At 41.8% G+C, this 26,342-nt stretch overlaps 1 protein-coding gene across 3 annotated transcripts in view; it reads left to right on the top strand.

Moving 5' to 3' along the window:
- The window catches only part of ATXN10 (ataxin 10), a 151,637-nt gene that overhangs the window by 2,150 nt on the left and 123,145 nt on the right, over positions 1–26,342 (top strand). For all 3 annotated transcript variants that reach the window (XM_073788075.1, XM_019944606.3, XM_019944614.3), the window contains exons 2-3: positions 19,203–19,394; positions 23,087–23,169. In XM_073788075.1, the coding sequence (XP_073644176.1) occupies positions 19,203–19,394; positions 23,087–23,169 (275 nt within the window). The remainder of the gene's footprint in view (positions 1–19,202; positions 19,395–23,086; positions 23,170–26,342) is intronic.

The following is a 26,342-nucleotide window of genomic DNA, read 5'->3' as shown; positions in this document are numbered from 1 at the left end:
TGGGGTGGGTAGGATAAATATTGAAAAATATTTACAAGATTGAATAGATAAGACTCAGGGACCAATTGGATTGTTGGGGAAGAATGAGGAAGTGAAGATGTGTCCCATATTTGATTTGAGTTTTTCCTGGGGCTGGCAGGAAGTTTGTCCTAATTCCAGGCGGAGTTTGAAGACCAGGAAAGGTGAACTGATGTGCAGGTCTTGGGATAGGGAGACATATAGTTGTGTGGTGGGGCAGAGAGCCCTTGATGAGAGTTTGTGAGATCCGGCTTCTGGTCCTGATTCTGCCACTACTTCTTTGTGTGTCTTTGGGCAAATCACCCTCACAGAAACTCAGGGGGTTTCCAGAGTCCAGCTGCTCTGAGAGGATCCATCCAATGTCAATGGACCGAGAAGGAGGATGGACCAAGGTGTTAGGAGTTGGATGGGATGTAAAGTGAAGCAAAATGAGGCCTCAGAGTAGCAAATAGAAAAACACCGGCCAAAGCAAAAACATACTGAGGAAAGTAAGAAAGTAATTGATGGAACAAAAGAATTCCTCCTCCCTTGAGTGTGGGCTGAACTTAGTGCTTATTTGTAAATGATAGACCTGGGGGAAATGACAGTGTGTGACTTCTGAGACACAGAAGTCCGTGCAGCTTCCCCTTTGCTTTCTCTCTTGGATCACTCACTCTGACAAAGCCAGCTGCCATGTTGTGAGGACACTCAAGCGTCCAAGTAGAGAGATCTGTGTGGTGAGGAACTGAGGCCTCCTGCCAGCAGCCACGTGATGACCATCCGGGAAGTGGATCCTCTCAGTCCCGGTCAAGCCCACAGCCATGTGTGCAAGCTCACGAGAGACTCTGACCTGTGTGAGACCATAAATGGGTTTGTTTTAAACTGCTCAGTTTGGGGGTAATTTGTTATATATATTGGTATATAGATCATCAGTATACCAAGCTAAAATTTTCGTCCTCTGGATTAAATCCATGTTCTATAACCCACTCCTTGAATAGTGTCTTAACCACTAAAATCTGTAAAAAAAAAATTGCTTATGGTCATAAAATATCAGTACCAAGAGGCTATTCAGTTATTTCTTCCTTGTGGAAGGTGGTTCTTTTTATTAGTTGTTTTAAATTTGTTTTATACCTTTTTAATGTACGCATCTGCATTTTTAACATTTAACAAGTGATTTTTCTTGGCTGTGCTCCGAGTCTTTACAAGTCATGCTAGATTCTTTCTGGAACAGAGTAAGATGTAAATACATTAAGAATTCTGTTTTCAGCCTTCTCCTGGAGGTTTTATTTTCCAGCCCTTTAGTTACCCTTATGATGTATTTCTTCATCATTTATCTTTATGACGTATGCAGACTCCTCTATTAAAGTGTAGAACCAAGTGAGATTGGTTGTCATACTCTATACCTCCACTGTCTGTGCAGCCACTCGTGACATGTGGCTATTTAAATTAATTAGCATTAAGTAGAATTAGTAATTCCATTCCTTGTACCAGCCACATTTGACGTACTCGGTAGGCAGTCACGGGTGGCTGGTGGTTAACCTTATTGGACCGTGCAGATACAGAATTGTTCCATCACCACAGTAAGCTCTGTTGAGTAATGCTACTCTGTTTTTTTCTGTAGGGAAGATTATGTTCTGGTTCTTGAGTATTCATGAAACAGTGTAACATTTGGATACTGCTTTCTGTAAATTCTTCTCATGCTTAAACTGATACCTCGTTGCTCTTCCATCCGATAAGCTTCTTGAATAAAGTGTATCACACTCCCTGTATCCCTAGCATCTAGCATACAGTCTGATAATTGTAGGTGCTTAACAAATTGCCGCTGTTTGTGTAAGTGATTACTCATGGTGCGTGCATAGTCTTTTTTCTTCCATGTTCATGTAGATAATAATTTTTTTAAGCTTCTCTCAGTGTGGCTACTTTTTTCTTGTTAACCTATGTTTAGTCAAAATTATTTTTCTGATTACTTCCTTCATGGCCTTGTATATCCTATATAATAGTGCAGATACTTCCCTCCATACTTTGGGACCCCTTTACCTTATAAACTATTTTCCCTTTTTTAAAGAAAGAACGTATTAGATTCTAACATATTTACTATGTAATTATTAATAGTAGTTTCTTATTTGTTCTCTGTCTCCTTCCAGAATGAAGGCCTATGAGGACAGAGATGGTTGGCTTTTTTGTAATTATCCTGTTTGGATAATGCTTCTTGAATTGGGTGTCTTTGAACAGTTTAGGAAATTGTCAGCCAGTGTTTCTTCAAATACTGCTTCTCTCCTGTTCTTTCCTTTCCTTCAAGGGCTGTAATTACACATATGTTAAACCTTTCACTGTATTTTATATCTCTCAAAGCCTCCTTTATGTATTTCCCATTCTCTCTGAGCTTTGGTTATTTGAAATTTTTCTGCTAATTTGCCTTCTAGTTCTCTATTCCTCTTTTCTGCTATGTCTAATGTGCTATCATCTATTGTGTTCTTAGTTTCAGGTATTGTAGTTTTGAGTTATTGCAGAATTTCTGTTTGTTTTTTTTTAATGGATTTTACTCTGTTGAAATTCATTTTGTCATTTACCTTCTTAAGCATATTAATTATAGTTTTTTTTAGAGAATGTGCCTGATGACTATCTATTGTCATTTTCTGTCTTCTTGTGTTTAGTCATTTGGTCCTATCTTTTATTGAATGCTGAATGTTGTGTAAGGCGTGTTAAGCCCATTTCCAAAATATTTGCGAACTCTAAACCAAAGTCAATCTAAAAATTATTTCAACAAATGGTGGTGGTAGAACAACTTGATATCTAATTGGAATAAAGTGAACTTTGACCCATACCTTGGACCATTCACAAAAAATATTTCAACGTGGATTGTAGACCTAAACATAAAAGCTAAAACTATAAAATGTTTAGAAGATGGGAGAATATCTTTGTGATATTGTGTGTAGGCAGACATTTCTTATCTAGGACACAGATAACATTAACCTTGCAATAAAAAACTGATTATCAAGCTAGACTTTATCAAAATTAAAAAAACTTCTGCTCATCAAAAGGCACCATTAAGAAAATGAAAAAGGCAAGCCATAGACTGAAAATATTTGCAATACATATATTTGACAAAGAACTTGCTTTGGAATATATAAAAGTGCTCCTGCAACTCAATAATAAAAAGACAATCCAATTAAAAATTGGTCATAAAAATCTGTGCTTTACAAAGGAAGATTATATAAATGGCCAGCAAACATGTGATAAAGTACTCAGCGTCATTAATCATCAAGAAAATGCATATTAAAACAGTGAGGCACCACTCTATGCTTTTTAGGATGGCTGTTGCCAAAAAATGGAAAGTAAGTGTTGGTGAGGATGTGGAGAATTTGGAACCCTTGTATATTGCTGGTGGGAATGTGAAATGGTTCAGCTACTGTGGAAAACAGTTTGGTGGCACCTCAAAAAGCTAAACACAGAGTATGACCCAGCAGTTCCACTCTTAGGTATGTACGTACTCAAGAGAGTTGAAAGCAGGGACTCAAACAGATACTTGTATGCCAGTGTTCATTGAGGTATTATTCACAATAGCCAAGAGATGGAAACAACCTAAGTGTCCATCAGCAGATGAATGGATAAACAAAATGTGGTATGTACCTACAGTGGAATATTATTTAGCCCATAAAAAGGAATAAAGTCCTGACACATGCTATAATGTGGGTGAACCTTGAAAACATGCTAAGTGAAAGAAGCCAGGCATAAAAGGACAAATATTGTAAGATTCCACCTCTATGAAGTACTTAGAATTGGCAAATTCATAGAGACAGAAAGGAGATTAGAGATTACCAGGCGTTGGTGGGGGGAGTTATTGTTTAAAGGTTACAGAGTTTGTTTGGGGTCTTAGAAAAGTTTTGGAATTAGTGGTGATGGTTGTACAACATTATGAATATAATTAAAGCCACTGAATTCTACACTTAAAGATGGTCAAAATGGCAAATTTTATGTTACATATTTGTTTTACCACAATTAAAAAAGTTAATAATGTAATATACCAAAATCCATCGAATTATATAGTTTAAATGAGTGAATTGTATGCTTTGTTAATTATATCTCAATAAAGCTGTTATAAACAAGTAAAACCATAATGAGATACCTCTGCATACTCATTAGAATTGCTAGGATTAGAATGACTGACAGCACCAAATTTTGGCAAGGTTGTGGAGGAGCAACTGGAACTCTCGTACATTGCTGGTGGGAGTGTAAATGGTGCAACCACTTTGGGAAACATTTTGGCAGTTTTTTATAAAGTTAAACGTACACTTGCCTATGACCCTAGGTATTTACTCTAGAACATACGTTCACAAAAGGCTTGTAAAAGAATGTTTATAGCAGCTTTATTGGTAATAGCCAAATACTGCATGGAACCAACTCGAATGTCCGTCAATGGGAGAATGGCTAAAACTGCCCGGTAATTGAAATGAATGAACCACCAGTGTACACAACAACATGGACGAATCTCAAAACATACTGAATGCAAGAAGCTAGACAAACAGTACATACTGTATGATTCTATGAAGTTCTACAATTGGCAAAGCTAATCTTGTCTGTATCGCTAGTTGGCAATACAGACATGAACAATGGTTGTCACAGGAGGTTGGGGGTTGACTGGGAAGGAGCATGAGGGAATTTTCTGGAGTAAAGGAAATGTGCTCTATCTAGATGGGTGTTGGTTGCCTGGATTTGACACAACTCGTTAAACACTAATGATCTGTGTAATTCACTGTATGTAAGTTATATCTCAGTTTTCTGTGTGTAAAATTATTGTCCTTCTCCTTGCCACCCCCAGAAGAACTTATTCGAGCTGAATCTCAGACTTTGTGGTAAAACAATGTTTGTGAATTGTAAAATTTGCTCTAAGAAATGAGAGATTTATCTAATGTTCTTCATACAGTTAGAGTGAGTCGGGCTTTGTTTTACATTTTCATCTATGCCACACAGTGCTCTCTGTTTCCGGAGCCTGAGATGAGCTGAAGTGACTGATGTGTGAATGCATGAAATGCTTGAAACCAAAGGTAGAAAGAAATGGAAGTAATCCTGGAAGGATAAGGGAAGTAACGTGGCTGGAAATTTCAGCTCATTGCCCACTGAAGATCGCAGTGTGAGGGTGCTTTTGGAATCTTGCATTGCAGGGGTAGCCGTAGTGTGATGTCATCCTACTGCTGTGGAACCTGAGATCTCCTTCCTCTGGGGTAGGAGTGGGATTTGCCTCGGCTCTTTGTGACCTGTGAATAATGCAGGGGCTGTTTTGCAGAGTGACTGAAATTGTTTTTTTTAAACAATTTGAGTTCGGGGAGCTTCTTTGTCTCCCTGTTGAAATGTGTCAGTATGAAATATTGATATCTTTTTGGACTCAGTGGGTTTCAGGGGAAAAAGCCTTTTGTAAGGCGTAGGTCTAGTTTCAAATCTAAGTACTGCAACATGGTAGCTGCATGAACTGCAAATATTTTTAACTTCTCTGAGCCTCAGTTCTACCCTGGTAGAACGGGTATTATAATAATGCCTACCTTGTAGGGTTGATGTGGGTATTAGGGGGTGCTGGATGTCGAGTCTGGAATGGTGCCTGGCACGTAGTTGATGCCAGCAAACGCCACTGTTATTATTGCAGGCTCTAGTCAGAATCAGGAGTGAAAAGAAATGAAAAGTGTGGTAATTCTTGAATTTTTTTCATAGTTTAAAATAGTGCTTGTAAAATTTTTAATTTCATCTCAATTCCATGATCAAGTTCTTGTTTTTATAGGCTTTGGAACTGCCTCTGGAACTTTAGAATAAGGAATAGATTTAATAACTCAAGTCAGTGGAAGAAAATTGGTTTTTCAGATCCAAAAGATGTAGGCAGTAATTTATTACAAAATCTTAATTCCTTGGTAGAAAGGTATTTTAGCGATATTAAATAATTTTAAAAAGTTGTAGAATTTCCAATAAAAAAGTGAGTACTTGACAGTAACTTACATTATGACATGAGCGAGGAATTGAGATGATTTTGCATGGAGCGACTGTGCTTTAGGAGCTGACATTTTAGAAAACCATACTTGTGTACTCTAAGGAAAAAGGAAATTGAAGCTTTCCGTTAACTTTCACTCTAGTGTTTTTGTTGGTTTGTTTGCTTATTTTTAAACACTTGTCAAGTCAAAACCCACAAATATATAATAATGTTAATGCCTTTATGGAGGATGATATAACAGATAATATAACAAGTACCCATGTATTTCACTTGCAAAATCAACAAATGTTAAGATTTTGTTCTCTCAAAATCCAAAACATTACTGATATTGTTAATGTCCTCGGTATTAGAACAAATAACCCCACAAGTTAGCAGCTTGAAGCCACAGACATTTATTGTTTCACACAGTTTATTAGGGTCCGGAATCTGGGAGCTGCTTAGCTGGGTGGATCTGGCTTGGGGTCTTGCGCGAGGCTGCAGTCAAGCCGTGGGCCAGGTCTTTGGTCTCCCGAAGGCCTCACTGGGGTGGGAGGTCGGGGTTCCATGCTCACACGAGTGGCTCTGGGCAGAAAGCTCCAGTTCCTCACCACGTGGACCCCTCCCCAGGGCTGCTCGTGCCTCGGCAGCCGGCTTGTTCGAAAGCGAACGATCCAAGAGAGCCCACTCAAGATGGGAGCTGGGGTGCCTTTATCGTCTTGGAAAGGACATACCCTTACTACTGCGTGTTCTAAGGGTCACACAGAAGGGCGTGAGTGTCCGGAGGTGAGAGTGCTGGGTAGGGCTCTTGTTTCACTTTCCAGTCTCATTCCTCCCTCCCTTGTACGTGTTATACTGTATGTTTTGCTGTACACTCTGCAGTTTGCATCTTTAATTTTTGCTCTGTTTTCGAGTGCTACCAGTTTTTATACACAGAGAGCTAGACCATTAACTTCAACTGCTGTAGAGTGTCCCTTCATAAGCTTACATCATAATTTACCTACCTTTTTTCTTACTGATGGGTATTGGATTTGTCCTGAATTTTTGGTAATTCAAACGGTACTGCAGAGACCATCTTTATACATGTCTCCTTGTATACCTGAGCCTTTGGATTTTTTTTTTCCCCAAAGCAGAATTTGAGGTAGGGACTTGGGTGAAGTAATTTAATCATAGGTGACCCCCAGCAGTCAGGAGTGTGGCACGGGGGAAGCTAGGTGTGGAAGGGGGAACAACCAATGTAGGGATGCCGTATTGAGTGGTAATTACGTTGTAGGCAGCTGGAGCTCAACCCCACTGGGTATCCCTGAGGGGTGCACCTCCAAATTATCTGTGCACAGGGCTGGGTGATTTATCTATTAACCTGTTGCCCACTGGTTGAGAATTGCCCCTGGGGTTGTTATCTGGATGGACAAAGGCTGTGCGGTGAGGGACACCATGAAGATTTGTTACGGCATGCTCTTCTTCTGAGACCTCCTCTTGCCTGATACTGTTCACTCGGTCACGGCTCTTGGAGGCTATAGCTGTTTGGAATCTAAAAGGAAAGACCTGGACAGGAGTGTTAGTGCAGTAAGTTCAGTCCCCAGTGCTGAAGACTGTCCTGAGGCCATAATTGGATAATCATCTCCCTGCTCCTGCTTCCAGTCTAGACTTCCCTGACTTTCCCCCAGCACTGTATGTAGCTGGGCTGTGATGCCGAGGGGGCTGAGCCCTTGGTTGCCTGTCTCCTGTCAGTCTGTGCTTGCTGCAGCTGCCTGTTTGTGGCTGTCCCTGGACATGGAAGTACCAAGAGACAGCCATTGCACCCCTGAGTTCCAGATTACTCCTCCTGGTGCCCAGCTTGTAGTAGCAACTCTTCTTGATAATCAGGGTGGGTTTCTCCTGCCAGTGTAGTCACTCTTCTTTGCCTGCTGGTTCACCGGCTTGAGAATCTCAAAGTGATCATTCTGTGGATCTAGTTTAAGATACACTAGATCCCCTTCTGTGCTCTCTGATGGAGACGTTCTTTGTCTTGGCCCCAGGGCTTAGGCCAGCACAGTCTAGAGTTGCGGGGTTGGGAAGCACAAATTCTGCAGGTTTGTCATTGGGAGTGTTGAGGAAAGGGGCCAGTTTTTCTTAGGGTTAGATTTTCTCTTTGAACTTTTAGTTTGCTGGCTCACCTTGAGAAATTTGTTACATTTTCTCCCTTTCTGGGCTCACTCCTCCTTGTGTAATGATGTTGCGTTTTCTTCCACCTATTTCCCCAGTGACCCCAGCCTAAGATCAGGTTTTCCTGCTATTGGTGATTTGTGTCATAGTGATATTGGGATGTCGTGTATCTGGTCACTAAGCTAGCCAGCATCTTGGACCGGGTTCCATGTCTGAAGCCGTCTTGGCTTTGTCCTGACGTTGGAGGCGCACAGCTTTGCAGGTAACCCATACATAGGGCTGCACTGAGTCCAGCTCTTTTTCTCTCTCTTCAGATGCAGGGGAGTCCTGTCCTAACACTGACTTTTACGTAGTGACTCTGATCACCACGAGGTGTAGGTGGCTTTTGGTTCTCTTCATCCTGCCCGAGTTGAGTTGCAGACGGCCTTAGGCCGCTCTGGACATGTCCCACTCTGGCTTTAGACCTGATTATAGCCAAGTGTTTCCAGTCAGTTTCTGCTGTGTGGAGATATCCACCTTGTTTTAAAGTTGGGCTCTATATTTATAATTTTTAGAAATAAACATATGATTACTGTGTCTGGAATGGAGGGGAGATGTTTAAAGTGTGAACTCCTTTCTCACTGCACTTTCATTTCATAATGCAATAGACGTTTATATGTGTTTCCCCTGACTTGGTTGTGGCTTTGCTGTGGGCAGGGTCTGTCTTCTTTATGGTATCTTCTAGCATAGTGCCCGGTCCATTGTGAGTGCTTAATATATGTTGAACTGAATAAACAGTGAAGAGCCAATGGCTGTAATGAAGAAAGTCACTTCTTAGCACTGACAGCCAGTCAATAATGACTGCTCTGATTGCTTGAAAGTTATTAACTCGATTTACCGTGTTAGTATTTACTTATTTAATTACCTCACATATGCTGTGTACCATGCTCTGTGTTTAGTGATGCAACTCTAGTTGGTACAGTGTATTTCTAGCTCACTTCAAACCACTATAGGGGGAATACCTCAAATGCTGTAATATTAAACTTGTAACTTCATTCCTTTCCCATACACACACTCCTAATTTTCCCTCAGGTTTTAATGACCATTTCAGCCCCTCCTGAAAGCCTTTTTGACCTATGTGCTTCTGTCCTATGTTCCCCTTACCTCTTTCAAAGAACTTCACTAGAGTATTATGATCACTTAATCACCTACCAGTCCCACTAGAATGAGAACAATCTGAGAGCAGGATTATTCTTACTTACCTCTGTATTTTCAGTACCTACTAGCACATGGTGAGCACTTGGTTGTATTTTTATTATTTCTTTAGATTATTTAATTTTCTGGGGTCATTATATATAAAGTGAGAGCACAGAGGAAAGACTCTAGTAAGAGGTATAAAAAATTATCAAATAATGACAGATGATGATGATTTCAAGAGGTAGAAAATGTTTTGGTGTTCCTCATTGCTCACATCAGTATGTTGACTAACTTTCATAAGGAAAGGGAATATTGAGCACTTCAGAGGTCAGCATAGCGCAGAACTCAAAATTAACCTATCATCTGCATGTACACACATTCACATAGCTTCCCCCAAACACTACTGAGCCTCTGACCAACAAGAGTCTTCGGCTGCACCAAAAACAAAAACAAAAAATGAAACGAAACAGGCTTCCCTGGTGGTGCAGCAGTTAAGAATCCACCTGCCAATGCAGGGGACACAGGTTTGAGCCCTGGTCCGGGAGGATCCCATGTGCTGCGGAGCACCTGAGCCCGTGCGCCACCACTACTGAGCCTGTGCTCTAGAGCCTGCGAGCCACAACTACTGAGCCCGTGTGCCGCAACGACTGAAGCCCATGTGCCTAGAGCCCGAGCTCCCAACAAGAGAAGCCACCGCAATGAGAAGCCCGCCTGCAGCAACGAAGACCCAACACAGCCAAAAATAAATAATTAAATAAAAATAAGGAGTTGGAGAGGAAGGTCATTATTAAAAAAAAAAAGAAAGAAAAAGAAACGAAACAACTCCCCCCCCGAAAAAAGAAACCCACACCACTTGTCAGCTTAGCAAAGGACGCCATATGCTGTCTTGACTCAACCATGATTCAGATCAGCTGTGTTGAGAGAGAACATCAATTACGCTACACTATAAAAAGAACTTCGTAGAGTGTGGTGACAGTTTCCTTTATTTTTACCTGTGCCATGAGCTAGAATACCACACAGAACTACTTGGTAAGGTGTTCTGACTCAGCTTCAAAATACCGATGTGGTCAGTGTGAGCCACCCCGCACATCCAATTATCTTAAATGGACAAAGTAGACAGGAAGAAGTTTGAGCCAGCAAATCAAAATAAATAAGGTTAGAATTGTGACCAACCATGCCCCAGAGGAGAGTTTCTCAGCTCTTTCGTTCTTCCAGTCTTTTGTAGTGGTCCCTGGACCCGAGGGTGTGGTCACTGGACCGTGGGCAAGGACACTCATTCAAAGACTAAGGAACCCTGGGGCTCACTCTAGGCTGAGTCAGCCTCTCTGACGGCCACAAGCCCAGAGAAGTCACATTAGAGGTAAGAGGACGATTTGTAAGCTAGGGATATGCTCACGGTAGCCGTGGAGATTTTGTATATAGTGCTTAGTTAAGTGCTGGGCATGGAATAGCACAGTTTAAGTGTTAGTGGCTGTCATCCTCATTGAGAATGTTACAAAACTTGATCAAAAGACATTAAAGAAAACATAAATGGTTATACCATTACATGATAGGAAACTGCAATAACGTAGAGACATCAGTTCTCCCCAAGTTGACCTGTGGTTTCAATGCCATTCAAAATAAAATCTCAACGGGGTTTTTTCTAGACATTCACAAGCTGATTTTCTAATTAATATGGGAAACTCCTAGGTTTTCTGTTACTCTCTGACTCCCTTAACCCTTTGTATGGATCCTTTTCTGACTCCTCAGCTTTTAAAACCCTTCCCGTGCGCAAAATTCCCTATGTCCTCAACCTCTCTGAACACGCCTTTCATCTTCTTGATCTAGGTGAAATACGGCTCACTTCTAAGGACAGACCTTTCCCAGAATGTCCTCAAAGTCGGCTGTTTTCTCCTATATCCAGTGTACTGCTTGGCTTGAAGGTGTGTAGGTGTGAAGGTGATTGTCATTGCTGCTTTCAGAACTTCTTCCTCCAAAACCCCTCCAACTTTTCATCTCATGCCATCAGAGTATACCTCATGGATAATCTCTTCTGCTATTAAAAGGTCTGTTGGTCCCTCTATCTCGTTCCTTAAAGAATTTAGCTGTAGTTCACTGTTAACTCTGCATTACTTCTCCTGTCTTAAATCTTGGTTATTTTAGTTTTTACATAGATTATCCTTTCATTACCCTGGCCTTTTATTTCTTGACTTTCTCTCCTTCAGTGAACTTGGACACCTCCTTCCTCCCATCTAACCACACATTGCCATGTGCTGGCCAGGCCTTATGATTAACCATGGTTGTGTTCCCTCCACAATCTTAATTGCAAGAGTCCCACTCTGGCTGCCTGTTGTATCCTGTCTCTCTGGGTCCCCTATTCCAACAAGTCTTCAACCCCACCAGGACCCACAGTCTGTTGGTCCTACTCCTTCCTACTCACTGTCCCTTTTGTTCCTTATGTTCACATTTCCCTTCTTAAATCCAGTTTAGATCTAAGGATCAGTAATAAAGCATTTCCTTGTATACATTCTCAGTTCCCTTGCCTTTTCTAACCTTGTCATACTTTCCTGGTAAAACTTCAGCTCTAGTTAAATCCACCTTGCTGTTTCCTTTGTGTCTGCAGCCAAACAGCTGAACGAGGATGAGGAAGACTTACAACCAGACTGATCGGCCTTCCTGTGAATGGGTGATCACTGACCTTGGAAGGCATTTAGTTCTACCTGGCAGGCAGTCCTTCTATTTCCCTAGTCCATTTCATCCTCCTGCTTTCCTAGCCAACTGGTTTATGCCTTTTGCTCTCCCTACAGCTCGGTTGCCTCTCCCTCATCCTCCTTCTCAGTTTCCTATTTTTCGGAAAAAATAGGGGCAACCAGAAGGTAATTTCCAGGAACTCCCACTGCCCTCCCTACCCCCTACTTGTATCCGTCCCCATGATTTGCCTTCCCTCTGTGACTGTCGGTGAACTGTCTTGCTTCAAAGGTCTGCACTAAATTCCGCTCCCTTTTGCATACCTTGCTCCAGCAGTTCTCTTCCCCTCCCCCCCGTTTCTTAAATCATCAGTTTTACCTTTTCTGTTAGATTGTTCTCATCAGTTTATAGATCTGCTGTAATTTTTCCCATCCTGAGAAAAATCTCTCCCCCATTTCCCTGATTTTTCTCTGCTGCCATTTATAATAAAGCTTCTCTAAAGAGTTTTTTATATTCACCTACCACAATTTCTCTTTTCTCTTGAACCCATTCCACATTGCCAAGTCCATTGGTCTTCATCTTAAATCCTTATCTTACTGGATTTAAGATAAATCTTAAAATCTTAAATCTTACTGGAAAAATCCTTATCAGCTGCAGTTGATGTAGTTCATCACTTCTTTCTCCTTGAAACACCTTCTTCGTTTGGCTTCTAGAACACCACCCCCTTCGGATTCTCCTCTCTTGTTGGCTTTTCTCTCTGAGGTCCAGAGCTCAGTCCTCAGACCTCTTGTCCCCACCTACCTGTACTCTCCCTGCAATTGCATTCAGCCTTGGGGTTTTACTACTTTACATTTGATGGTAACTCTAACAGTTTTCTTTAGCTGGACTTTTCTCCTGATCTCCAGACTTGTATGTTCATCTGCCTACTCCACATTTCCGCTTGTATTTCTAATAAGTACCTCAAATTCAGCAAATCTCCATCTGAACTCCCAATTCCCCCCTCCTCCATATATCTTTACAGCAGTCTCCTCCAACTCAGTACACAGCAGGTACATCTGTCCATTTATTGCTCAGGCCAAAGCTTGGAGCCATCCTTGACTCCCCCTTCTCAGCTACCCCTCATAATAATTTACCCTCAAGTCTTATTGGCTCCATCTTCAGAATATATTCAGAATCTGATCTGTGCTTATTATGTCTGCCTCTGCCACTCTTTTCCAAGAATAGTGTCCTGACTGATCTCCTGTTGTCGTTTCTTTCTCCTGCTGTGATCAGTTCTTTACAGAATAGCCAGAGGGATCCTTTCAAAGTGAAAGTCAGGTGATGTCCCTCCTCTGCTTAGAACCCTCCCTGGGTTCACTTTTAGTGGCCTACAGAGCCTGTGTCTTACCCCTGAGTCACTGGATGCTTCCACCAAGCCCCCTGCCGTTCTGTGATGCCTTTGCCTGCCATCTAAGCTCTTCTCACAGGAAGGGCATAGTTTGCTTCCTCACCTTCTTCAGTTCTGTGCTCAAATACCACCTTTTAAATAAGGTCTTACATACAAAAATCCTTCTCTACCTAAGACTATAAAGACATTCTCCATATATTTTCTTCCAGAGTTTCATAGTTTTGCCTAACATATATTCCTAAATCCATCTGGAGCTACTTCTAGTAGGATTATACATAAGGCTCCAATTTGGTTTTTTCTCATACGATTGATAGTTGTTCCAGCACCTCTACTGGAACAGTCTGGCCTTCACCTGGGATCTTTAGTGCCCAGCACTGTCATCTGTCAGGTTTCTCTGTGTGCACAGTTCTCTTCTGGACACTGTCCACTTCTGTGCATTTCACCTTCTCTTCCCTTCCTTTAAATTTCAGTGTCCATACAAAGAGTTTACTAGAACACAGCTGTGTTCATTCTTTTGGATGTTGTCTATGGCTGCTTTTGCCCTGCAGCAACAGAGAAGTTGTGACAGAGGTTGTCAGGTCCTCAAAGCCTAAAATATTTACTCTCTGGCTCTTTGCAGAAAAAGTTTGCCAGCCCTGCAACCCTGTCTCAGGGAGTTGTCTCAGCTTGAGTGTCCTGGATGTGACAGAAGAGGGGAAGAGAGTATATAAAGGAGAGTTTTGAGGTCTGCAGAGATGAATTTCAAACTTTTGCCCAGGCTCTTTCTGGTAGGAGACAGAAATGTTTTTATTTTCTTTGTTCATCTAGAGCAGTCAAATCATTAAGGGGTTTATGGTTTTAAATAACAACCAATGATTGTAATTTTAATCTCTGAACTTGTGTATATTCTAATAGTTTTTCTCAGTGACAGTGGTTAAACTAGTCTAAACCACATGTGCCAATTTTTAATTAAATGTTGGGTATTAGAATGAATCTTTCAACCAGGATGTAAGTCTTAGTCGTAGTGTTAAATGACGAACAGTTTAGTCTCCTTTTCAGAAGGAGGTCCCGCCTCATGAACTGACTGTAAGATGTGAGTACGGATGGTATGTTAGGCCTATCTAACCTGTGCTGTAATCAGCGGTAGTTTTCTTTAATTTTATTCAAACAGGACTTGTCAGGATTAAACCTACAGATCTGTTCAAACTTGAAGGAAGTGCAGTTCTACCTTTTGTATAATTCAAAGGCTGTTTTTGTTCTGTAATGTAACATTTCATTTATAAGTTGTCTTCAGAGTATACATTCATTCCTATGTAAAAGGAATGTCTAATGGTTGAATTTTAATTGTCCTTCTAAGTACTTTCTGCCTTCTGTGAATGAAGTAGCTAAGCTTCTTAAAGTCTTTGTGAATATTTTGTGTTAGTTTGGTTAAAGCAGAAATGACAGCAATTTTTATTATTAACAACATTTGTAATATACAAACGATTGACTGATCTTTACTGGTTATTTCACTGTCGTTAATCATTACACATACTTAGCTGTGCTGTCTTGACAGTGAACATGGAATTTGCAGACAGTACATTAGGACTCCTTTGGATCTGTAATGCCAAATAGCTTTCTTTCAAGGCTGTGGAGAAGGTAAAGAGGTACAGAAGAGAGTTAAATGTTTTCATAGTAGTTACTGTTAATGAAAAGCTTTTTTTGTCCTCATCTGATGAAAGTTGTTAATTTATTATATTGTATAAAAATATGGTGAATAAAATCTGTAGATATTTATTATATGGCTCTAGAGGAAAAGGTTTTTTTTTTTTTTCCATTCACCCTTTATAGAGGGGTACAGACTCTAAGAAATAGTCTCTGCTGGGCTTCCCTGGTGGCGCAGTGGTTGGGAGTCCGCCTGCCGATGCAGGGGACGCGGGTTCGTGCCCCGGTCCGGGAAGATCCCACATGCTGCGGAGCAGCTGGGCCCGTGAGCCATGGCCGCTGAGCCTGTGCATCCGGAGCCTGTGCTCCGCAACGGGAGAGGCCAAAACAGTGAGAGGCCCGCGTACTACAAAAAAAAAAAAAGAAAAAAAAGAAATAGTCTCTGCTTTCAAGAAATTTAAAATGTAGTTAATTGAGTTACAACCCCTCACCTCTCCCTCCCCCTTTAAGCTTTACCCATTCAATGGCTAAGCTTATCATTCAGTGGGGAAGGAGAAATTAGATGTTTCTTAAATACCAATTATAAGATGTCAACATCTTAAGATATGACCATTTTTTTTCAAATTTTTGCGTCCAGGATGTGTGCATTTCTTAATGGGAATGGACGAGTTGAGCTAGTTCCTCAGTGTTTCCCTTTTTCCAGTTGCTGCTGCCAAGTACACTGATTTCACTGCTCCCATCAGGCCTGGTGCCTGGCTCAGGGCACATGCTCAAGTACATGGGTTACCTGACAAGTCTGTGAAGCAGTTAGATCCCGCTCTGAATACGCGAATAGTCTCATCACTGTTTTAAACTTGAATTGAACAAATGCAATTAGTGAATGCAGGTCTGGGCCCTAGAGATACAGAAAAAAATAAGGTAGTCTCTATTTTTCTGGGATTTATAGTCTAGCTGGGGTGATAGACCGCATCAGTGAATGTAATCTGATGTGGGTAAGTGCAATTCCATTCTATGGACCGAGCTCCAGGGGCGCATAGAGATGGGATGCGGCTCCCCTGAGTACTCTGAGTAGCAGAGGAGTCTCACCAGGGCTGTGAGTTTTCAGAGGCCTGAAAGGAGCCCCCAGATTCTTCCAGGCAGAGGCTTGGGTGGGGGTGGTGTGAAAGGGATTCTGGGGGAGGGCATACATGTGAACAGACCCAGAGGATTGCCAGTGCTTGCTGGTTTCAGGAATCCATGGGGAGGACAAATGACAGTGATCACAATCCCAATTTATTTTCTCTTTATACTGCGTATGTGAACTGTTGTATGCCGATAGATGTTGCTGTGATTACTCTTTAGTAGCTATTAATAGTTACTTGTGTTTCAGGAATCTTTTGGTTGGCCGTAGTTCAGGTAAACATTTTTCTTTTGGTTAAAAGTGTAATGAAGGAGAAAGGCATGGTGTATATGTGACAGATTAACATGTAACATTGGAAATTATTTAGGGTGGTTCATGAACTTACTAATTGTTCTGTGGTTGGCATATCAGTTAGCCAGTTTTCCTAAGAACAGTGCTGTTATTTTGTGTTGTCTATTATAGTTTGATTTCAAAGCCTTTGCTGTGCTAGATGTCAGTTTTGAGTGAAGCAGTGGTTAAGATTTCAAAGAGTGACATCAGAGAAGACCATTCACAGTAGGAAGGTGGTGCCCATGAGAGAGGGAGCTTGTGAAGGACCCGCTGAAAGAAATCATACTGGCTTCTTTACCTCAGGTATAAACACACATTTCTTAGTCATCGTAGGAGAAAAGAAAGAAGAGGCTTTATTTAGATTATTGGAGTTCTAGAGCTCTACTTTTACTTGACTATAAGATTAAGTAATAAATGTCATCAAAACTTTATGCAGGTGGGGCAGATAGAGGTAATTAGGTTTATTCTTTGTTGTAGAAATCATGATCACTCTTGGCATTCTTCAGAATGTTTTGAACCCATGGGTACTTTCTTAGCGTGTTAATAGTGCCCGCACTATATTCAGTATTGCTCGAGCCCAGAGCACGCCTCCCCCAAATAAGCCGCAGTGGCATATTGATTTTTTTTTAATTAAAGTTACTTAAGAAAAAGCCAGTGCAAGAGGGACGCTCTGAGCCTCCTCTCTGTTGAAAGCAGGCAGTAAATCTCCGTGTGAGAGGTACCCTCCCTGCATCTGGAGTCAGAAGGACAGCCTTATCCCCAGAGGTGAATTTGGGGCCAAGAAGCCTATATAAACAAACCTTGTTTCCTCTATAACATACTACCCCAAGTCCAGACTCTCCTTAGATTCTTCACTAACTAAGCACCCAAAGCCTAAGTTTCTTTGTTCAGTCAATTCCTCAGAAATTTAGTGTTTCTTTGTCTAAAAAGTATAAAAGCCGCCTGCTGTGGCACATTTTTTAGGTCCCATTTCTATGAGACCTCCATGCACACGAATTAGAATTTCTTTTTCTCCTGCGTGTCTGTCAATTTTATTATTAGTCCAGTGGCAAGAGCTCTCGGGGTAGAGTGGGAATTGCCTTCTCCCCAGCAGCACCCACTTCTCCTTAAAGCTGTCCTGAGAGTGTTAGTGAATCTTCTTTTTGTCATATTGTCACTGAAAGTGGCTTACACACTCCATTGTTTTATACAGTTTCTGAGGCAGGACTAATGCTGCACCTTTGAACTTTGGCTTTTTTATTTGGTCGCTTAATTGCTGCGACCCTGAGTCAAAGCTTCATGATCCCCATTTAGAGAGGGCCAACGGGGGGAGGTGGGGCAGATTATTTTATGCACGATTTCCCAATTTTTAATTGATTATATTCTGCCTCTTTCCAAAAACAAATCTGACGTGCCTTAAAAAATAAATACAGTTAGATAAAATAAAGGTAAGGGAGGAAATTGGAGGGGAGGGAAAAGCCAGAAATAAGGTTAGTACTCAGAAGTCATGCTGAGGGATTCATAGTGTTAAAGATGGGTCGTTGGTTTGACTCCAGGCTTCTTAAAGGCAAAGACAGGGGAGAACGTGATAAATAAAGTGATTTATATCGTCCATCCTTAAGATAAAAAGGCGACACTTGGAGTACAAGTATTTATGGTCCTGAAGCTCGCGGAGGGAGTGTCTCCCAGGCCCCCGAGCAAGCACAGCCGCTTGGGGCGCTTCAGTGGCCGGGCTTCTGGAGAAATGCGCGCTCCCCGGTGGTCTGGCTTCAGTTCATCCAGGGGGTGAATGTAGGGTGCTGGGATTCCACAGTACGAGCACAGGGAGAAAATTCCTATGGTCAGGACTTACCTTGTAAGAGTGTCTTCAGTTGTCTAACAGCAGTTTTTCTTCTGACATTAAAGCGGATTCTTGTTTCTTTAGGGGATTCACGGAATGAGGAAATGGGCTTGCATTTAGGTGCCGTGCTGCACACAGAAATCCTTCTCTTCATAGCTGTGGAATGAGAGCCAGTGCTGGCAGTGCTCCTGGCGTGAGAGGCCGTGGGAACTGAGGTGCCCAGTTGTGGGTGGGGCGGGGTGAACAGCCACAGGTTCATCCCCTGCCCCGGGCACACACTCTGCCTGGAAGCGAGCTCGCTCTATCTCTCTGTCCGTCTCCCTCTGCTTCTGTCTGTCTCCTTCCCTCCTTCCTGCTCCCCCGGCTCCCTGTCTTTGTGGTTGAACGTGTGTAAGCTCAGAGCACTGCTTCTGGCTCCTCTATCTAAGAATGGGTAGTGGCTCTGCCCCCCAGGCAGTCCTTCGTGAGGATCCTTTCTCATAACTTTACTTCAGGTACACACTGGGTGACAGAGGACATGGTTATATTCTCTGTCTAGAACGTGAGATGCAGATATTCTGGTTTGACTAGGGGCAGACCCATAACCATAAACAGTCACCTTAAACAGGGGTTCGGGTTGTTGTGGGGGTGGAAATCCGACTGTTTCAGTTGGAATTGTGGCTCCAAAAGTTATTAGCTGAGGGATGTGGGCAAGTTACATAGACTCTGCTGTGTCAGGTGTCTTGTCTTTAAAATGGAGAGGACAGTATTGGCTTCATAAGGTTAATGCAAAGATTAAATGAGATAATACAGGGACAGGTTGATAAGAGCAGTGCCTTGGCGAAGTGCTCAGTGTACATAGCTCTTTTGTGTCGTAAACTAAGGAGCTGGAACAGATAGGCCTAGCTTGCCTCCCCACAAAATTAAGTACCAGCAGTGTTCTGAAAAGGACATTTGGAAATGTCTTTTTCTTTTTTTTCTGGTTTGTAACAATTTTATCCTTTTTCAGAGAAACAGCACCCAGGACTATTTTCCAAAGAGTCCTGGATATCTTAAAGAAATCTTCTCATGCCGTTGAGCTGGCCTGCAGAGACCCATCCCAAGTGGAACATCTGGCTTCCAGTCTGCAGTTGATAACGGAGTGCTTCCGGTGTCTCCGGAATGCTTGTATTGAGTGTTCTGTGAACCAAAATTCAATCAGGTACTATTCTTTGTAGTTACATATATGCCTTTGATAATATCTCTTTGTGTGCGTGCATGCTGCTTCTGTCATGTTGGCCTACCTGTTAGAGATGGCTTTGGCATCGCAGTCACCTGTGTTTATTAGGAGACTCTCCGTCTCCGGGGACAGGTGCTCTGCAGGACTTGCTGTGGGAGACTCCTGGTGAGTATGTCATGGGACAACATGTGTAACGTTAGGGGTCATTCAGGTTTCTCACTTGTGTTTATGATGTTTTGAGGGATTTGGTTTTTTACATAACACAATGATTTGAACTTAATTTTGATTCTTTGATTCTAGATTCTGCCTGCCTAAATACATTTGCAGTTCTGGACTTCACTTTTCTTAGTTGTAGGTGTTTTAATTAGTTTTAGTGTTTTAATTAGTTGCCCTTGTGTTTACTTCAAACAGGGAGCACGATGTGAATTTCTAAGACGGTTTATCTTAAGCGTTCCTTAAGATTGTGTAAAGTTGCCAGCTGCTGCCACCTAATTTATAATATACAACTAAAATGTGGTTACCAAGATGAGCAAGAGAATTGCCCTGTCCTGCTCTTGTTCTTCTACATGTTACACTCTCCTCCCAGAACTGAGCACCCTTCCTCTTTGATTTTATGCAATCTGCTTTTTATTAACAATTTTTACTTGAGATGAAGTTAGAAGCCACAAGGCATGCTCACTTTTATTTCCCGGACTTGAATGTAGACAGAGCCCCCGGGCTCCCTGTTACTGCCATGATGAGTGAAGTCGGGCTGGCCCAGAAGCTGATGGAGAGACTCCCTGTGCTGCCTAGACGGTCTATACCTGAGGCTTTGATATGATTAATGAGGTTTTTTTAGATCAAAGGAGAGGGAATCAAAAGAGAGAGTTGTTTAACTTCAGCACAAAATTGAACATGGCGTCCCTATACAGATAAATGGATAGAAACAGTAATGATCTTGGTAGTAATAGTTAACATTGAAAAAGTATAACTAGAAGCAGCTAGAAGCAGCAGGCCAGAGGCTAGATTATTTTGTCCCTTTCTAGGCAGGGAGGCCCTCTAGTGTGACGGGAGAGGGAAAGGAGAGCCCTAGAATGGAAATTCTAACCATTCAGGGCATCAGCTCCTGGGAAAAACTTTTTTTTTTTTTTTTTTTTTTTTTTTTTTTTTTTTGCGGTACGCGGGCCTCTCACTGCTGTGGCCTCTCCCATTGCGGAGAACAGGCTCCGGTCGCGCAGGCTCAGCGGCCATGGCTCTCGGGCCCAGCCGCTCCGCGGCATGTGGGACCTTCCCTAACCGGCGCACGAACCTGTGTCCCCTGCATCGGCAGGCGGACTCTCAACCACTGCGCCACCAGGGAAGCCCGGAAAAACATTTTTGTAGTCAGAAAGACAACAAAGATTCTGGTAGGGACTTTGAGGTCAACCTTAAGTAAAGCTGATATTCCCGAGCCTGTCAAGATTCAGATCTCAACCAGTATGTATTTTCCTGATGTTTTCAGTTATTAAAGAGTTAATTAAAAAGTAGGATACTATTAAGGCCTAGACCTTTTTACATCTTTTGTCTGAACATTGCACTTTGTATGGACTGGAATTATTTTTTGCCAAGGATGTATGGAACCTTCCTGCAGGCCCAGGAAGAGTCCCCTCTTTAGCATAAGCTCAGGTATGGTTGAAAGGGGCTTGTTACGAATAACAAAAGACCTTCCTCTCACACAGGAACTTCCAAGGGTTTTAGGAGCTCTGTGCCAGAAACTGGATCAAATATAAATTGATTACATCACATCTCTTTGCCATGTAAGGTAATATATTCAGTTCCCAGAGTTTAGTATGTGGACATCTTTAGGGGGCCATTATTTTGCCTAGCGCAGTCTACCCTTTGGCCCCTAAAGATTCACGTCTGTCCTATTTGCAAAATACATTCATCTCGTCTCAAGGTCCCCCACATTCTCGACCCATTCAGCATCAACTCAAGCCCCAAGTCTCATCTAAGTCTCATTAGCTAAAAAGTCCCAAATCTTAGCACCTAAATTACATCTGGGTGAGACTCTGGATGTGATTCATCCTGAAGCAAAATTCCTCTTTATCTTTGGACATGTGAGACTAGACACGACGTTGTCTGCTCCCAAAATACAGTGGTACGACAGGCCTAGGGTAACAGCTTTAGACATTACCCTCTAAAAGAGGAGGAAATTGAGGTAAAAGGGAGTCACTGGTCCCAAGCAATTTCAGAATCCAGTTGGGCAAACTCAGGTTTTGAGGCCTGGGAATGATCCTCTGTGGCTTGGGGCTCTGCCCTTAGTCCTACCCTCAGAGTCATCCTTCCTTTTTCTCAAAGGGTAAGAGTCATACATGTTTTCAGCTGAGTAACTTTATCAGCCTCTTTCCTGCCTGTGGGATTTTGGGAGTTTAACAGCCTTCTTTCATTTCATCCTTTCTCTGTGCATTTCATCCAGGTTGGCAGAGTTTCTACTGGTATAACATTCTCAAAAACCTTGTGGGTCTCACATGTATGTCACGGGGAGTTATATACCATTAAGCAATCTAGGGTCTGCCGTAGAGCTTTCTTAGATAACCCCATCTCTATTCCTGATTTCTGCTGAGATCACTGAGGGGAATGAGTAACACTCCTAGTCTCTTTAAAGAGCCCTCTGTGTAACTGAACACCAACCTTTTGGTTCTTCCAAGACATTAGCAAAAGGTCATCCAGCCACATCCTTGGCTTTCTCTCCAGAGCACAGTTTCCTCACAGTGAATAGTCTAGTTTTAGCGTCTTTTGCAATCCGGATAGACTGAGAATTTCCCAAATCATACCTGGTTCCCTTTTAGTCTCCTCTGTTTCTCGCCTCTCGCATTTTACCATACACACCAAGAGGAAGTCAGGCCACGCCTTCAACGTGTTGCTTGGAAATCTGCTCAGCTAAATATCCAGATTCATCGTTCTGCTAAGCTTCTGCCGCTGGAGAAAAAGGATTGTTCCGTCCAGTCTCCAGTAACGAGTTCCTCATTTTCTTCTGAGATCTCACCAGCAGTGCCTTCAGTGTCCACGTTTCTATTCAAGGCATCTAGGCCTTTTCTGTCACGCTTCTCAAAATTCTTCCAGCCTCTGCCCATTGCCAGATCCCAGAGCCACGTCCACGTATCTGTGTGTTACAGCAGCACCCCATTTCTCCTACCCACAGTAGTGTCGTGTTGCTACTTGACAAATGACTAAAAACGTAGTAGCTTAAAATAACACATTTATTATCTTACAGTTCTGAAATTCAGAAGTCCACAGTGGGCCAACATGGCTGAACCCCTTTTGGAGGATCTAGGGGAGAATCATTTTCCTTGCCTTTTCCAGCTTATAGAGGCTGCCTGCACTCCTTGGCTCATGGCTGCCCTCCCTGACCCTCTAGTATTCCTCTTATGAGGACCTGTGTGATACATTGGGCCCGCCTGGTTAATAATCCAGAATAGTCCTTTCATCTCAAGGTCCTTAATTTATTCACGACTGTAAAAGTCCCCTTTGCCATGTAAGGTAACGTATTCACAGGTTTGGGGTATTCAGATGTGGATACCTTGGAGGGCCATTATTCTGCCCACTACAGGAACTGTTAACCGGTAGTCTCCGCATTCATTGTGGATCATAATTTGAAGTGCAGGTTTAAGAAAAAGAGTGTGTCTAACTTTGTCCTTTTTAAAAACCTTATACAGGAACTTGGATACAATTGGTGTTGCTGTTGATTTGATTCTTCTTTTTCGTGAACTTCGAGTGGAACAGGAATCCCTGTTGACAGGTAATTTGCAGTATGATTCATAGATTACTTATATCTTTGAAAAGGATTTAAATACCAGTACTCTGAGTATTACATCATTCATTAAAGCAGATGGTTCTGTATTTCATGATACAGAGAAACTTCATTAGTGATATTAAAGAATCATCATAGAAGAAAGTTGTAGTGACTTCCAATTTTCTCCCTCTGTTGTGGGCTAAATTGTGTGTGTTCCACCCATCCCGCCTCCCCCAATTCATATGTTGAAGTCCTAACCCCTAGTATACTTCAGAATGTGATTATATTTGGAGACAGGGCCTTTAAAGAGATAATTAAGGTAAAATGAGGTCATACGGGTAGACCCTAATCGAGTGTCACTGGCGTCCTTATAAGAGATGAGGACACAGGTGCAGAGGGACAACCATGTGAAGACACAGGGAGAAGATGACCACCTGCAAACCAAGGAGGGAGGCCTCAGAAGAAGTCAGTCCTGCCGACGCCTTGACCTCAGACTTCTAGCTTCAAAGCAGAAAACACATTTTTCTTGTTTAAGGCACCCAGTCTGTGGTACTTCGTTATGGCAGCCCTAGCAAAGTGTTACTGTGTCTTTTAATATGTGTCGATGTGGCAGGCCCTATTCTCGGTGTTGCATGTGATCTGAACAGGGACCAAAGCAGTCAAAAATCTCTGTCCTCAGATGTGTACGTTCCAGTGAGGGGAGCCTTGTATTAAGTATATTAAATAAGGCAAATATACAGCATGACACAGAGGGAAGTTAGCTCTGAGTGTTAATAGCTGTTGGTACGGGATTAAGAGAAAAACCAAGCTCCTTAATTTGAAGACCAGGAAGCTTTTCCAGACTTTTTGGAATGTTTTTGGTTCTTGAACTACTTGCATCAACACTTCTTTGGACAGAGGTTATTATCATACCATTATATTTAAAAATAAAAACATACAATTTTAACAGGTGATCTCTTTATCCAAGGAATTGAAATACTTGTGGGTAAACCTAAGTCATTTAATAGAACATCTCAATGTAAATATCCATCTTATAAAATGTACTAGATTGGAGGTTAAAAAAATGTTTTTAGTGCTAATTCAATGAATAGTTACTTCAAATGAGAGCTCTCCAGCTGCATTTAAAATGTTGATTTATATACAATTCTTAATGCCTACACTTACCGTATAAAGTGAAGCATGCTTATCTGAATGTTAGTGGGGAGGCTGCTGTGAGAAGGCAGAGAGAGAATTTGAGCTGATCGTCTTTCCTCAGAGGCATAGAGACCGAGGCCCACAGTGAAACAGGCTAACTGAACTGTCAGAGGTACCACCCAGCTTAGTTTAGTTCTCATTCTACTCTGTGATTTCTTAGTGTTTTCATTTAAAACTCATTTGTTAAAATTCCTGTGTCTTCCTATTTGATTTAGGATTCTTCCTCTGGGACATTGTAATTATTTTTGAACTAATTAAATTATCTAAGAATTGGCACACAAAGTGTTGGCTCTAAGTTTTTTGGAACAGCAATAATTTCTTTAATATTCTCAATTTGGTAGGGTGTAGCATTAGGTTGTAAAGTGTTTTAAAATGTTGTATATTTAAAAGTATTCCTGTAGCTCCATTTTGTGATAAAACAGAAGCCTCAGTGCTCAAATTGGGGGGTTAAAAACCAGCAGTAAAATACAGATTTCACTCTCTTGTATGGAAAAGCAGTTATTTTTGAAGTCTGACTGTGGTATGATAATTCAGAAAGAGAGTTCAGAATGTACTACGTTTTATAATTGCTGGAAAAAACACCGATGTGGTGGGTAGTGTGTCACTGACAGAGCTGAGGAACTAGGGTGGGCAGGAGTAGGTTTCTCTGGTAATGGTGGATTCCTAAATAAGACACCAGAGGAAGCACTGCACAAACGCTGTGAGTAAATAACTGTCAGAGCGGAGCCAGCCCTCCTCCACCTGTGCATAGAATCCCATCCCCACTCGCCCACTCAGAAACTCTTCCCCTGAAAGTGTCCCCTTTCTCTCCGGCATCATCCCTTTCCCCTCTTTACTCTGTCATTTCACCAGCGTATAATGTGCTCTCCTGTTTTCCACTTAAAAGTGTCTTCCCTTGACTCTGTGTCCCCCTCGGTCCAGTATCCCTTGTCTTTATCCCACAGCTGCTACAGAAGATTGGTTACTTGGTGTTTACAAAATGTGATGAAAGATTATTTCATCCTTTCTTCTCAGGATTAATTTTCTCTTCACTGAAGCGAATAGATGATCTAGCAAAAAAACCAAAGGAGCACATTTCTGAAACTTTTCATGAACTGGTTTGCCATTGATGAATAAATCAGTTGTTTGGTTGGCGGCTTGACTGTTCATTGATGTCGACCAGTCAGAGGGCGTAGATCTTCATAGACCTGTTTCATGTTAGGTATATTAAGAGTTGTTCACAATTTATGTCGTTGCAGTTATATCAGTTAATACATTTTTTATTGTTACGAGATTCACATCACATAAAATTAACCACTTTGAAGTGAACAATCGAGTAGCATTTAGTGCATTCACAGTATTGTACAGCCACCACCTCTGTCTAACTGCAAACATTCTCATCACCCCAAAAGGAAACCCTGTACCCACTGAGCAGTTGCTTTCCATTTCCCAGTTCCCTGAGCCCCTGGCATCCACCATTCTGCATTCTGTCTCTATGGATTGCCTGTTCTGGATTTTTCATATAAATGGAATCATAGAATTTTGTGACCTTTTTTGTCTGGCTTCTTTCAGTTAGCATAATGTTTTTTGAGGTTCATCCACATTGTATATGTATCAGTGCTTCATTTCTTTTTGTGACTGAATAATATTCCATTGTGTGCATAGAATACATGTTTTGTGTATCCGTTCATTCATTGATGGGCATTTGGGTTGTTTCCACCATGTGGCTCTTGTGCCACTGTTTGGCTATTAGAATAGTGCTGCTCTGAACATGTGTGTACATATATTTATTTGAGGACCTGTTTTCAGTTCTTTTGCGTGTATACCTAGGAGTGGAATTGTGCGTCAATTTTATATTTAAATTTTAAAGAAACTGCCAGGCTTTTCCATAGCAGCTGTTTTATATTTTCACCAACAGTGTACAAGGTTCCAGTTTCTCCACGTCCTTGCTGACATTTGTTTTCCTTTTTTTGGAGTATAGTTATCCTGGTGGGTGTGAAGTGGTA

The sequence above is a fragment of the Tursiops truncatus genome, chromosome 11 (genome assembly GCF_011762595.2).
Source record: "Tursiops truncatus isolate mTurTru1 chromosome 11, mTurTru1.mat.Y, whole genome shotgun sequence".
Lineage (NCBI taxonomy): Eukaryota > Metazoa > Chordata > Mammalia > Artiodactyla > Delphinidae > Tursiops > Tursiops truncatus.
This window is presented reverse-complemented; position numbering and strand designations above follow the sequence as displayed.